The sequence below is a fragment of the Periplaneta americana genome, chromosome 8 (assembly GCF_040183065.1).
Source record: "Periplaneta americana isolate PAMFEO1 chromosome 8, P.americana_PAMFEO1_priV1, whole genome shotgun sequence".
In the NCBI taxonomy this organism is placed as follows: domain Eukaryota; kingdom Metazoa; phylum Arthropoda; class Insecta; order Blattodea; family Blattidae; genus Periplaneta; species Periplaneta americana.
This window is the reverse complement of record NC_091124.1, coordinates 91,954,562-91,968,077: the sequence shown is the minus strand read 5'-3', so window position 1 is coordinate 91,968,077 and position 13,516 is coordinate 91,954,562. Positions and strand designations below refer to the sequence as shown.

The following is a 13,516-nucleotide window of genomic DNA, read 5'->3' as shown; positions in this document are numbered from 1 at the left end:
CTTTAAATTGAATAGTAATCTATATAGCTCTACTGATGAATTGTTATGCTTGTAATTTGAAGTAATTTGCATATGTATTATCAATTTCTGTATACCGTATCTCAAATGATTGAATTGTTTTATTGCTTCATTGCTAATGTAAGATCTATGGAATATAATAAGTGAAATTAAAAAAAAAAAGATCAGTTTTTGTTGGCTGTTTTTCCAATTCACTGCAGGTTAATACTAGGAGATACACTATTACCTTTACTTTTTCACTTAATATGCCAGTAGGAAAGTTCAGAGTAAAGGAGAGGGTTTGGAATTGAACGGGTTACATCAGCTCCTTGTTTATGTAGATGACATGACTATGTTCGGAGAAAATCCACAATCTATTAGGAAAACACTGGAATTTTACATGAAGAGAGTAAAGACATAGATTTAGAAGTAAATCCCGAAAAGACAAAATATGTATATAATTATGTCTCGTGACCAGAACATAGTATGAAATGGAAATATAAAATTGGAAATTTATCCTTTGAAGACGTGGGAAAATTTAAATATCTTGGAGCAACAGTAACAAATATAAATGACAGTCGAGAGGAAATTAAACCCAGATTAAATATGGGAAAAGCCTGTTATTATTCGATTGAGAAGCTGTCGTCATCTAGTCTGCTGTCAAAAATCTGAAAGTTAGAATTTATAAAACAGTTATATTACCGGTTGTTCTGTATGGTTGTGAAACTTGGACTCTCACTTTAAGAGAGGAACAGAGATTAAGGGTGTTTGAGAATAAGGTTCTTAGGAAAATATTGGGGTTAAGAGGGATGAAGTTACAGGAGAATGGAGAAAGTTGCACAATGCAGAATTGCACACATTGTATTCTTCACCTGACATAATTAGGAACATTAAATCCAGACGTCTGAGATGGACAAGGCATGTAGCACGAATGGGTGAATCCAGAAATGCATATAAAATGTTAATTGAGTGGTGAGAGGGGGAAAAAAAAACCTTTGAGGAGATCAAGACGTAGATGGGAGTATAATATTAAAATATATTTGAGGGATTGGGATATGATGATAGAGACTGGATTAATCTTGCTCAGGATTGAGACCGATGGCAGGTGTATGCGAGGGTGGCAATGGACCTCCAGATTCTCTAAAAGCCATAAGTAAGCAGTTATTGTTGTTGTTATTATTATTATTATTATTATTATTATTATTATTATTATTATTATGTTACGGTATATTTATTAATGTTAATACTAGTTCTAATAGAACATATTCATGAATATCCTTATAAGATTTTTGAAACGTAATTTTTTCACAGCCATTCAATCTTATAATAATCTTCTGTTTAATTTCGTATAATAAACAATTCTTGTATCATTATTAGACTTATACAATAATCATTTATATATATTTATTTAGTCAACAGTTATTTGTATAATTGATATGTAAGATACTTTACTTTATATAACTGGAAAAATCCATGGAAACAATAAAATGTATTGAAATAAAATATGTAATTGTAAACACAATAATGGAACATTGAACTCGCCAAGGATGAAACTGGCAAGATGGAGGACTATGCCTTACATCGATGTAGATTTTGTTACTCTTGACAGTGAAAAATTAGAGAAGGGAAAGCAGTTATGGATTAAAAAAATATCCTAATCCTAATATTATGTTTCTTGTTTTTAAGTTCAAGGGAAGGGGGTTCAAACCCATAACCCCTGCCTTGCGAATGCTCCTGTTAATGTGAATAATAATTGAATTGTATCGTAAATGTCATAAAACCTATTACGAGGAAGAATGTGTTATCTTTATATTTTTAAAAGTTGTACATTTGACAAGGCATCAGTATTCAAGATTTTGACCTGTAAACTACCAGTGCCCCCATTGAGTTAAAATGTGATTTTCATGGAATTTCTTTTAAAATGGTCTTAATTTAAGTTATTTGTTGGTTTATAATTCTTTGTTGTCGCCTCACATGTAGACTGTCATCCATGGTGTTTAGTATAGGTCGATTTACACTTCAGTTTTAGTGTAATTTAACTGGTAATCTAGCCAGAATAAAATGTTGATATTTAAGTTAGGATTGATGATGATTTTTCATGTAAATATTACTAAAGGTTTGCAAAATGGTCGATTTCTTTCCCTACAATGTATTGCACTATATTGATTTGATTCAAGTTATTTAGTAAATAGTTACATTTGAAATATGCGTGATTAGTTTTTTTAAATTTATTTTTATCTATTTTACTTTTTCGAAGGTGAAATATTGCTCTTTTCTAACAATATGATGTTCGGAATGCACACTTCCATTATATTGTATTCAGTGTGTCTTCCCTGTTTCACGTGGAAAATACTTGGAAATGGCAGAAATCATATTCCATATTGGCATAAATTAATAACATGGTGCATACGTTAAAACCGTGGTTTTTTCTACAGTATTGAAGATCAAGTAGGTTAATGGCTTTATTGGCAAGAACTCAGCATATTGCCACATTACAGATAAGTCTTACTTACTACAAATGGCTTTTAGAGAACCTGGAAATTCATTTTTGCCCTCATATAAACCTGCTATTAGTCCCTATTCTGAGCAAGATTAATCCAGTCTCTAGCATCATATCTCAACTCCTTCAAATCCACTTTAATTTTATCCTGCTATCTATGTCTCGGCTTCCCCAAAGCTCTTCTTACTTTAGGTCTTCCAACTAACACTCTATATGCATTCCTGGATTCACCCACATGTGTTACATACCTTGCCCATCTCAAATGTCTATATTTAATGTTCCTAATTATGTTAGGTGAAGAATAGAATATGTGCAGTTCTGTGTTGTGTAACTTTCTCCATTCTCCTATAACTTCATCCCTCTTAGCCCCAAATATTTTCCTAACCACCTAATTTTCGAACACCTTTACCCTTTGTTTCTCTCTCAAAGTGATATCCAAGTTTTACAACCATACAGACCAACCGGTAATATAACTGTTTTATAAATTCCAACTTTTTTTTTTTTTGAGAGCAGACTATATGACGAAAAGCTTCTCATCTGAATAATGCAGGCAATTTCCATATTCTGCATTTACTTTTCTCTCAAATGTTGTTTATATTTGTTATTGTTGCTCTAAGATATTAGAATTTTTCCACCCTTTCAAAGGATAAATTTCCAATTTTTATATTTCCATTGCGCACTATGTTCTGGTCACGAGAGATTTATATACTTTGTCTTTTCAGGATTTACTTCCAAACGTATCTCCTTACTTGTTTCAAATAAAATTGCCGTGTTTTCCCTAATAGTTTTTGTATCTTCTCCTAGCATATTCATGTCATCCGCATAAACTAGCAGCTGATATAACCTGTTCATTTCCAAACCCTCTCTATTTTCCTGGATTTTCCAGAGCAGTGGCATTTTTTTTTTTTTTTTTGCTAACATACTCCCAAAATATATTTACATTTACCCATACTCCCAAACTGCATTGCATTTATATAGGAACTAACAAAAGGCTATGATTGATGTTGTATGCAATTTAAATTATTATTATTATTATTATTATTATTATTATTATTATTATTATTATTATTATACAGTGGTTATCGATGCAGTAATAATAATAATAATAATTATTATTATTATTATTATTATTATTATAATAATAATGAATTATGTAAAATGTTATAGGAGTAAGGAAAGACAAGAGTTAATATTGTAAAAGAAAATACTAAACTGCAGTAATTATAAACAAATAATAAAATAAATATACCAATTTTTTCTAAATAAGTAGACAGTGGAATGCATACCCCTAGAGACAACTCCACATACCACCAGGGTACTCGTACCATAGATAGAATATCACTGTTCTAGAGCGATGTTAAAAAGTAATGATAGTGCATTTCCTTGCTTTAGCCCACAGTGAATTGGAAAAGTGTCAGACAGAAATTGGCCTATACGGACTCTGCTATATGTTTCACTGAGACAAATTTTAATTAACGAACTAGCTTCTTGGGAGTACCAAGTTCAGTAAGAATATTGTATGAACTTCTTTTCTTAACCGAGTCATATGCCCTTTTGAAATCCACGAATAATTGATGTGCTGTACCCTTAAACTCCCATTTTTTTCCCCGTATCTGTTGAATACAAAAAATCTGACAAATAGTCGATCTATTACGCCTAAATCTAAAGCCACATTGATGATCCACAAAATTTCACCTACATATGGGGATATTTTCTCAAAAGAATATTGAACTAAATTTTGTATATGACATTAAGAAAAGTGATATTCCTCGGAAGTTACTGGAGTTAGTCTTTTCTCCTTCTGAAAGATATGTATAAGATTATGAAGTAAGTGTGTGTAATCAAAATTTTTTATGAACGTAGTTAATTATTACTTGAATATAAAACAATAAAGCACTCAACTGGTGAAGCACAAATCATAGATAAATGAACTCTTTTTCTTCTTCTTGCAATGATAAGACATTTAGAATTAATCAGCGTCTTCTGGCAGTTTTAATATATAATTTTAAGGTTATAATATAATACTATTCTGGGTAGAGCTGTTTTGCAAGAATGGTGCTGATACATTGTTCTGATGCATTTGGACTTATAGGATCCTTAAAGTTTTTCTATAGCTATTTTGTGATGAGTATTTACCGGCATATAAGACGCACCTCCTTTTTGTACACACATTTTAGGAAAGCCACTTTATCACTTAATAAATGTACTGTAATTCAAACAAAAAGTAATAAACAGATGTACCTTCAAGAAATACAGTATCTAGGTAACCTAGGAAGGAGCACCATTCTGGCCATTTTACAGTTCCATTTCGTAGGTTATGTTACTATGAGTTGCTTTTTTGGATCCTCTTCTTGATTTCGTCAAGTTCTTATCATTTTTTCAGTGGGGGGTGGCCCGAAATGCCATTCTGCAGTCCTGTTACCATATTCCTTAGCATACGCAATAACACGTAGGTTTTTGCAATAGTGTAGCAATACCGAAGTTTTTCAGTCATAATTTTCTAAGAAATGACAGATGATTAACAGCAGAAATTTATCAGCAATCACAACAATAACGACAAAAGTGGGGGTTTAAACAAACAAGATGTAATCGTGAATAACAGTGCACATGCACTGAAGTCTCTGTAACTGAATGCTCTCAAACACCACAAGTAAGCGAAAAAGGAATACCTGTAGAGTTTAACTTGGAACAGAGAAAATTTTCAGAAATGATAGTAATAAAAAATTGAATATCGTCGTATAAGACACACCCTGTTTTTGAGACCTATTTTCAAAGAAAGAAAGTGTGCCTTACATGCCAGCAAATATGGTAAATTCAATTTGTTCTACAATAACTTGACCCCACCCTTTACTTTGCTGAATTTTGTGGACATTCATATCGTCTCTAATGACTTACCTGGCCACTTTGTAATATATTGATATAAAAATTTTACACTTGCCACACAAATGATGAACCAATATCTTTGATAGGAATTGCCGGCTGAACGATACATGAAGCCATTTCTTAAACTGATGTGTGGTATGTGTATATATGCACAATATGACCTATGTGTTAGTTACTTATGGGATTCAATTTTTCAGAAAATGTGATTTCAGAACTAAATTTATATTCTACTGAATGTTTCGTTCCATTTATTATATTCCATAGATAGGCCTATTAAATTAGCCTTGTAGCTTTGAGATGTAGAACAGGTGAAAATTTATACAATAATGTATAATACCGTACACAATGGTTACCTGTATCTAATGCTGAGCAGTTGATGATGATGCCATTCACTCTGTTTGTTTTATATTAGCAAGAAGAGGGGAAAATTGAGTAATAGTTGGACAGTGAAGAAGATCATCTTGATCGTTATCTTCATTAAGATTACAGAAAGGGCATGTAGGAGATTCTGCAATACATATTATTATTTATAAATGTTAATGGAAGTTATCATGGCCTATAGGTAATGTGAATGTTGCTGCCACATATTTTCGTGGGAGTTCAGCTATTAAATTAAATGGACTATATAATATCTCACTTTTTTAAAGAAACATTGCAATTGTTTAAATTAATTTTTATATTTTGATTTTATTCTTCTTTTAAGAGTGATAGGACACAGGTATAGATGACTTTTGAGTAAACATGTATATATTATTACTTAATGTGGCTTTAAAGGTTGTGATAGCATGATGGAGCTAATATGAGTAAATACAGAAAGGGTGGTGACAGTAACTTCAAAATGGGTATATAAGTGATGTAAGTTATAGCAAATACTCTCTAACAATAATATTGGAAAGCTTCCCCGTTTAGCATTGTAAGCGGCGGCCAAAAGTGACTGTGCTGCTATCTAGCGGCTTGGATTGTTGATACACTCCGTGCGGTGTGCTGGGTTGCATGAGGAAGAGCGGAGAGATGTGCATGTGATGTCAATAAGAAAATATAAAGCAATAGCATTATTTAGAGTCACAGTGTTAACGACATTTTTAATTAATAAGAAGTTACAAAGTTATTGGAATAAAAATGAAATGTCACAATTCTCGAATTTTCAAATTTAATTATGATTTAGTTATGCATGTCTTTAGAAGCTTTCATACTTTGCCTGTTTCGTTTCTTAGCTAATGGCTAACCATTTTATTTTTGATGCAACAATTTATTAGTACATTAAAATATTTGTCAGTGAAGATACTGGCACAATTGCTGCTTTAGGGATAAAGCATATTTCTTGTATATTATCTATCACATCAAGCAGATGTGATTTTAAAATCTCTGCAGGCATGCTGTCTTTTGATAGAAAATAACCTATGGTTTGCTTTAAATTTTTGCACATTCCTCGAATAATGAAAACCATTACAAGTGTTACTTCTGAAATTTTTACATCAGTTGAAGTTTGTTGATTAGGTCTATTTATACCTAATTCAATGAATCCCTCGAAGTGTGTGCTTTAGCTTTATTTTCCTTCAAAGACATTTCATCTACAACAATAATAGTTAAGAACCTTGTCATTCAATGATAGAATATCCGATTTTATTTTGAATAATGAATTGTAAAATGGTGGGATTTATACCGGGGCCTATACTAGATTCATGAAGTCAATTTTGGAGAGATCTAACTGTTGACAAACATAATTTTCTTCTTAAAAATCTTTAGTCTTGAGGTGAGTAATAATGGAATGTTGCAGCAAAACTTTTGTCATACCTGGAATACCATCTCCACATTTCCTTCTTTTTAAGCGCACTTGGGGCTAATGAATTCGCCATCTTAAACATTTTTAATTAAATAAGCGTTTGAATTTGTTCTGTTCGGAGCTGTCATTTACACTTGAGAAATTTTTCATCTTTTAGGAATTCTTGCATTGTAAAAAAATGAACGTTATTTAGTGAAATATTAATAATGCCTTTAAAGTATAGGGCTAGGCAAATTATTTTATCCGAATAACTACCTGAATCACTTATTGTGAAAAAACATGAGTCCACTTTCTTCACAAAATCAACAATTCACGTTTTTATGTTACACATCCCAATGCACACTATTTGGTTAAAAAAGAAGTCAAGACTCAATTTTTGTATACGGAGAAAATACATAAAAAGAAATTGTGTTTTGTATGAAGAAAGTAAAGTAGATTTATGCAGTTTAGTAACTGATTCAGTTAGCATAGAAAATATTATGTAATTGCTAATGTACTATATAATTACATGGTAGAGAAGTATCGTCCATCGTTTCTGTCTGATATCAGAAAACCCACAGCCTCCTCGATGCAAGATCTAATACATTTCTCTGAGGCCTTCGTGGTTATTTCAATGTTTTGATTTTGAACCATATTTTCGGAAGAAGGAGCTGTTAAATTTAGTGAATGAATAATTGTTACCTTCAGTCTGTTATTAAAAACAAAATATTAAAAATTAACAGCCTATGACTGATTTGAAACTTCAGTATACTTTTCCAATTTATTACACTTTATTTTTACTTAGCCTATTCCTGATGTTCCAAAGTATTAGTTATTGAAGTCCGATAATGTAAAGTGATCTGAATATATTCTGTGATTTTTGTACAACATATTCTGTCCCTCTAATCTAAACGTTTCGTCTAGAACCGTTGACAATGTTTTTAATTAGTGTTAGCATTTTGCTTATGATATTGCTTATGTTTTGTTTTTTAAAGAATTTTAGGTAAGACTGCAAAAAGCAGTAGCAGCTGACGTGCCCTATTAAACCTCAGTAACGTGTAAGACTTCAGTCCTTGTCCTTTGCATTTATTTACCTATATGGGCATGGGACACCTAAAAGACAAAAGCAAATAACTGTAGTAGTAGAAGCAGTATTAATAGTAAAATAATAATAATAATAATAATAATAATCTTGTAATAGAAAAGTAACATTCCACTGGTGTTTACATAACTACAATCTATCTCTATCTTTTGAAAATCTGATGAAAGATCTAGCAGCTTTTGCTGAGCATAGTTTCTAAAAACAAACAATTCCACATTTAACTGACATTGTGTGCAACTATAATCAGAATAATCCTTACGACATCACGTGTTTGTTGAGGAACAAAACTCATATCACAGTTCATCGCGCTAATCACCATGTCATCCTCGCTGCCTACAATCCCTGCCGCTAGATAGCACTAATGAGTCATTCGCCACTTTTAGCGTGAACTTTCCAGTATTATCATTGAAGAGTATTTGGTTATAGTCTAGATCATATATACCCAGATAGATCGGCCTCATAGGCTTTGAGGTTAACAACTTTTGTCAGGTTTACTACGCTGCCATCTAGTTGTTACATAAGGAGTTACATCATAATTCCCATTTGAATTGCATTAACAACTATACTGCCATCTCGTGTTCGTTTTTGGTGGATGGGTGGCGATCCTGGCGGTTCTCTTCAAAGTGCTGCCGATTTTAACATAGCGATGAGTTATCTGTTACATATATGATCTAGGGTTATAGCCTATTCCATGATGAAAGCTAGAAAGAACATGTAACATAACTTAAAAATTACACTGATAGAAAGTAATTCATATCATACTACATTTATTTAAAGCAGCCATTTTCAACCACGTGAATGATATGCTAGTGTGCAATGAGAAAATGAAAATAGTAAAGATTGTCGTTTGTCATAGCAAAATTTGGAAAAGTAAAAGTGAAAAGAGCAGTATAAATATAAGACCACATGAGTCAACTTTCAGTGAAAGCACTGCAAGGCAACATTTAGTAAACACAGTGTAGGTGTGCAGTCAGCAGAGAAGAGAATGACTGACACGCAGCCAGGGTTGCCAGATCAGTAAAGTTAGAATATCGTATCAGGCTTGAAGTGAATTGAATTGAATTTGAATTTAAGGGAGGGGGCACAGTGTTCCTAAAAAATTGTTTGATGTGTTTCATACACCAGATATAATCCAAGGAGAGTGTGCAGCGTGGCCAGACATTGCTCAAGACCATAATAAATGAACCCAGATCTACTATGAATAAATATAAATGTGAACATCTGTACAGTACATGCGAGAATTTCAACACTATCCACAAAACTCGTGAAAAATGTCTAATTTCAGGAGAGAAATTTTATTTTGTCAACCTCCTGAGTGCTTACCTCCATATGCGATCATTTTTGTTGTTTGTTGTTCATTACTTGTGGAATAAAAATGTTACGATAATAATTACATTGAAATTACCAGTAGCAGTTACTAGGAAATGACATTACATAACAAATGCTTCGAATCATAATATCCATTGTTTTGTGTAAGGAAGGATAGTGTTGAATCATTCCATAAAATTGAAACACACTTGCTTTTTTATTTTTGTAAGGAAGTAAAATGTTGAATTACTCGATAAAATTGAAACATACCTGCTATCTTTCAGCTGGAAAAGAAAGGGAACACTACAACATTGCCGAGTGGGATTTTAGTTTTCTTCATAATGGAATTTGATTTATAAAACAAAACAAAGCTATTCCATGTATTCATTAATTAGTTCTAGTTGGGCTTTAAAGACAAGGAGATGTGAATGGCAGTGTTGGCATTTGCACTATTGTAGTATCAGAAAGAATGAGAGTCTTGCTAAGCATTTCATACTTGGAAGTTGTTCCTGTCGGTTAAAAGGTCAATTCTCTTCTATAACAGTATTTTTAAGATTGTGATTGAATTGTGTTTATCTGCATGTTGTGTAAATGTTGTAGGATCGTGTGTTCAGTTAGTTTTTACTTATATTTTAGACTTAAAATGACTCGTAGAGTGAGCAGTCTTTTGAAACCCTGTGCTGAACCATTTGAAATATTTCAAAGATCTGACGAACTTAAAAATGATGTTCATGCTCCCTCTATTTCTTAATAATGTGATTTTAGTACTGCAAAACATCTAGCAGTCTACCTCTTTTTTTCTTGACGTCGGTGATGTTGATATTAGTGTTTTAGTGAAAAGGCTTACGAGAAGTGACTATGCACCACCCGTTACTTAGGATTCGGATGTCAACTATCGGGTACTAACTTCTAGTTTCAATTTTCCAGCAACAGAATTTAATAAAAATGAATTGGGATTGCAAGAGGAAAGGACAGATAGATAGAAGTGGCTAGTGTATTCAAGAGAAAGATATGGCGGTACTCCTCTGTAGTAGACCGTTAGTGGTAATTGTTGATATGAAGTATATTGTGTTAAGTATATAGTACAGAAGTGTAGACCAATGCAGTTCTTGAAGCATGTATACAGAATATTCCAACTAAATGTATGTTGCAAAATCCATGTATTAAACTTGTTTTCAAACATTTTCTCTTATTTTAGTGCAGACATTTACAAAATTTCTATGGCCGTTTTTTACAATATATACATGCATAAGTATTATATTATATATTTATGTCTGTGTTTTTACAAAGTAACATCTCCTTTCTCTTTTTTTGCTTATGACTTGTTCTTTGATTCTCATTTTAGTCGCACACCTGGCAGCAGACAGCCATCGCCAGCAGAAGAAGATATCAACAAAAACAACGGAAGTGGTAGCAGTGTGGTTGTTATTGGTGGTGGTGGTGGGAAACCACCCTCATCGGAGGGTGTGGAGAACCATCATCACCACCATCACCATCACCCTCATATTAATCACCATTCCATCCCACATCATCCCAACCATCCCCAGCACCATCTGCATCAACAACAGCAGCAACAGCAACAACAACAACAACAGCAACAAGCTGCTCATCACATGCAAAACCATCATCTGAACTTGGACAGTGTGAATCAGCATTTTGAACATGTAATGGCGATGGACCCAAATGGCAGTGCCATGGCACAATTTGATCAGGCAACAGCGGTTGCAGCAGGGTATGCAGGTGGCGCTGGTGTTCCAGGAGGACCTAGTATGCTGCCGCCTCAGCAGCAACAGCAAGCAGGTGCAGGCGTTGGTGGTGGGATGGACTCTCCTGGTATCCTGCCTCCCAATTTCGATGTACAGGTAAGCATTATAAATAATCTGTTATTTTGAAGATTTATTTCTAGTAAGAGCCTTATCTTATTAAATTTAATATTTTTCTGTATTTTGTACACACCCAGAAACAAAATTTGGACCACCTGAATTTTTTAATTTCCCAAATTCCAGTTATAAACATACTGTGCATGCTCAGTAAGCACTCAAGTGGCTAAATTTTGTTTCTGGACCTGTACTTAATGGTGAATTTCAGAATTCCTACCATCTCGTAACTCTGCTTCACAAATTGCCAAGAAATCTGTTTACATTTCATTAGTCTTACAATTTGCCAATTTAAAATATTGAGTTATAATTTTCAACTGTTGTCTCCATATGGTTTTAGCTTTCATGCTCCATTCTTACTTCCTCATTAGATAAAATTTGTTCTAAACTTTTGGGTAGATATGTTTTATTTTCACTAACAGGAATCGATTTATCCAGTATTGTTACACATGAAATATGTATGGTTGTTTTTGTGTAATTCGATATATCTTTGTTTGGAATAACAAAGAAAAATTGTGTTAGACAAGGAATTAGCTAAATATATTTTAAATTAATTAATGTGCGTTAAGGTGAAATAAAGTAGATGAGCAGCCACATACATCCTGAAATCCTAATTTTTGGACAGTTTCTCTTTTACTTGGTTATTTAACGTAGCTGTATCAACTACTGGGTTCTTATTTGCAGCCCTCGCCATCCTCTTTTGAATATTGTGTAGTCCATGACTTCGTATAGTCATCACATAAATATTATTAATGGAAAAAAAAAATGCTATTAGGCTCTGAAGATGGTGTGATAATGCACCGAAACAGCTGTAAGCCGCACAGACTTACATAATTAACACGAGAAAGTCCACTGTTAATCAATTACTTATATTCAAGTGTTAAAAGTAGTGTACACAAGATTCAAAATGGAAAAAAAAAATTCATTCGGCACTGGGAATCGAACTCAGGGCCCCTCAGCTTGACGTGCTGAGTGCTGTTAACCAACTAATCCACAATATCAGTTTAACTCTCTTCCTTCATATCATTAATGGCCTACTACCTGCATTTTAGACATGTTATATCTATGGGAGTGCATAGTTCAATGACTTTAAGACCATTTTAAACTACAGTTTTAGATCACTGTTAACACACACATTCTTATTTGAAGATCTCAAAGACCAGTTGTCGTGTATTGAGTTATTACTATTTTTTAACATTTGCATTGAAAGAATTTGTGGATTTGAGAAAACTGAAGCTTTATTCTTATTTAAAGAATAAAACCCATTTTTCATTATAGAGGTTTCCAAATTTATCATTTTACTATTTTCTGTTTCATTGATGTCTTATTTAGCCCTTTGTTCCCAAATAATTGATATAATTTAGTGCTTTGTCTAATCATCTCTTTGTCCAGATTTTCCGTCTAAATTTGTCTCTGTTTATTTTATAGATATTCATACATTTAACGACATACTTCCACTGACTTGTCCATATCGCACATGAATATGACTACTGCTTTTCATATATGCATTTTTGACAAATGACCACATTCTTTATTATCTGATCTCTTTGCCCAATCATCTTACAATAATCGCATGTAGCACTGATATAGGAAATGCTACAACTGCACTGATAAACTTACACACTAAACTCTTTTACATCCTACTATATTATATGTAATCCGATTTCCACTGGAAATAATACCGAAATTATATTTTATAATGCTTTATTGCTGTATACAAGTAGTCTGTTTTAGCAGCTGGTTGAACATTACAACTCATGAAATGAAAATAATGAAATCGAAGTCCTCCCCTGGTCTCTCTCTCTCTCCCCCCCTCACGCCCTTCGAATTCCCAACAAGACAGTAAAGCAAATAGACAGGTTCAAATACTTGGGGTGTACTACAAGCAATAACATGAGCTGCTGTCATGAAGTCAAAAGGAGGATGGCAATGAGTCCAACAGAAATTAAAGGAGACATGGATGCTACACTGGGGAATCCACTCCAGCATTTCCTGCTGTGAAAAAATGGATGGCACTATTTAAACATTGCTGAGAGAGTTTAGAATATGACCCCCAACAGTGGACGTTCAATAACAGCAACAAGTGA

At 33.1% G+C, this 13,516-nt stretch overlaps 1 protein-coding gene across 5 annotated transcripts in view; it reads left to right on the top strand.

Moving 5' to 3' along the window:
• The window catches only part of pum (pumilio), an 888,766-nt gene that overhangs the window by 407,415 nt on the left and 467,835 nt on the right, over positions 1–13,516 (top strand). For all 5 annotated transcript variants that reach the window (XM_069833260.1, XM_069833261.1, XM_069833257.1 and 2 more), the window contains one exon: positions 10,898–11,414. In XM_069833260.1, the coding sequence (XP_069689361.1) occupies positions 10,898–11,414 (517 nt within the window). The remainder of the gene's footprint in view (positions 1–10,897; positions 11,415–13,516) is intronic.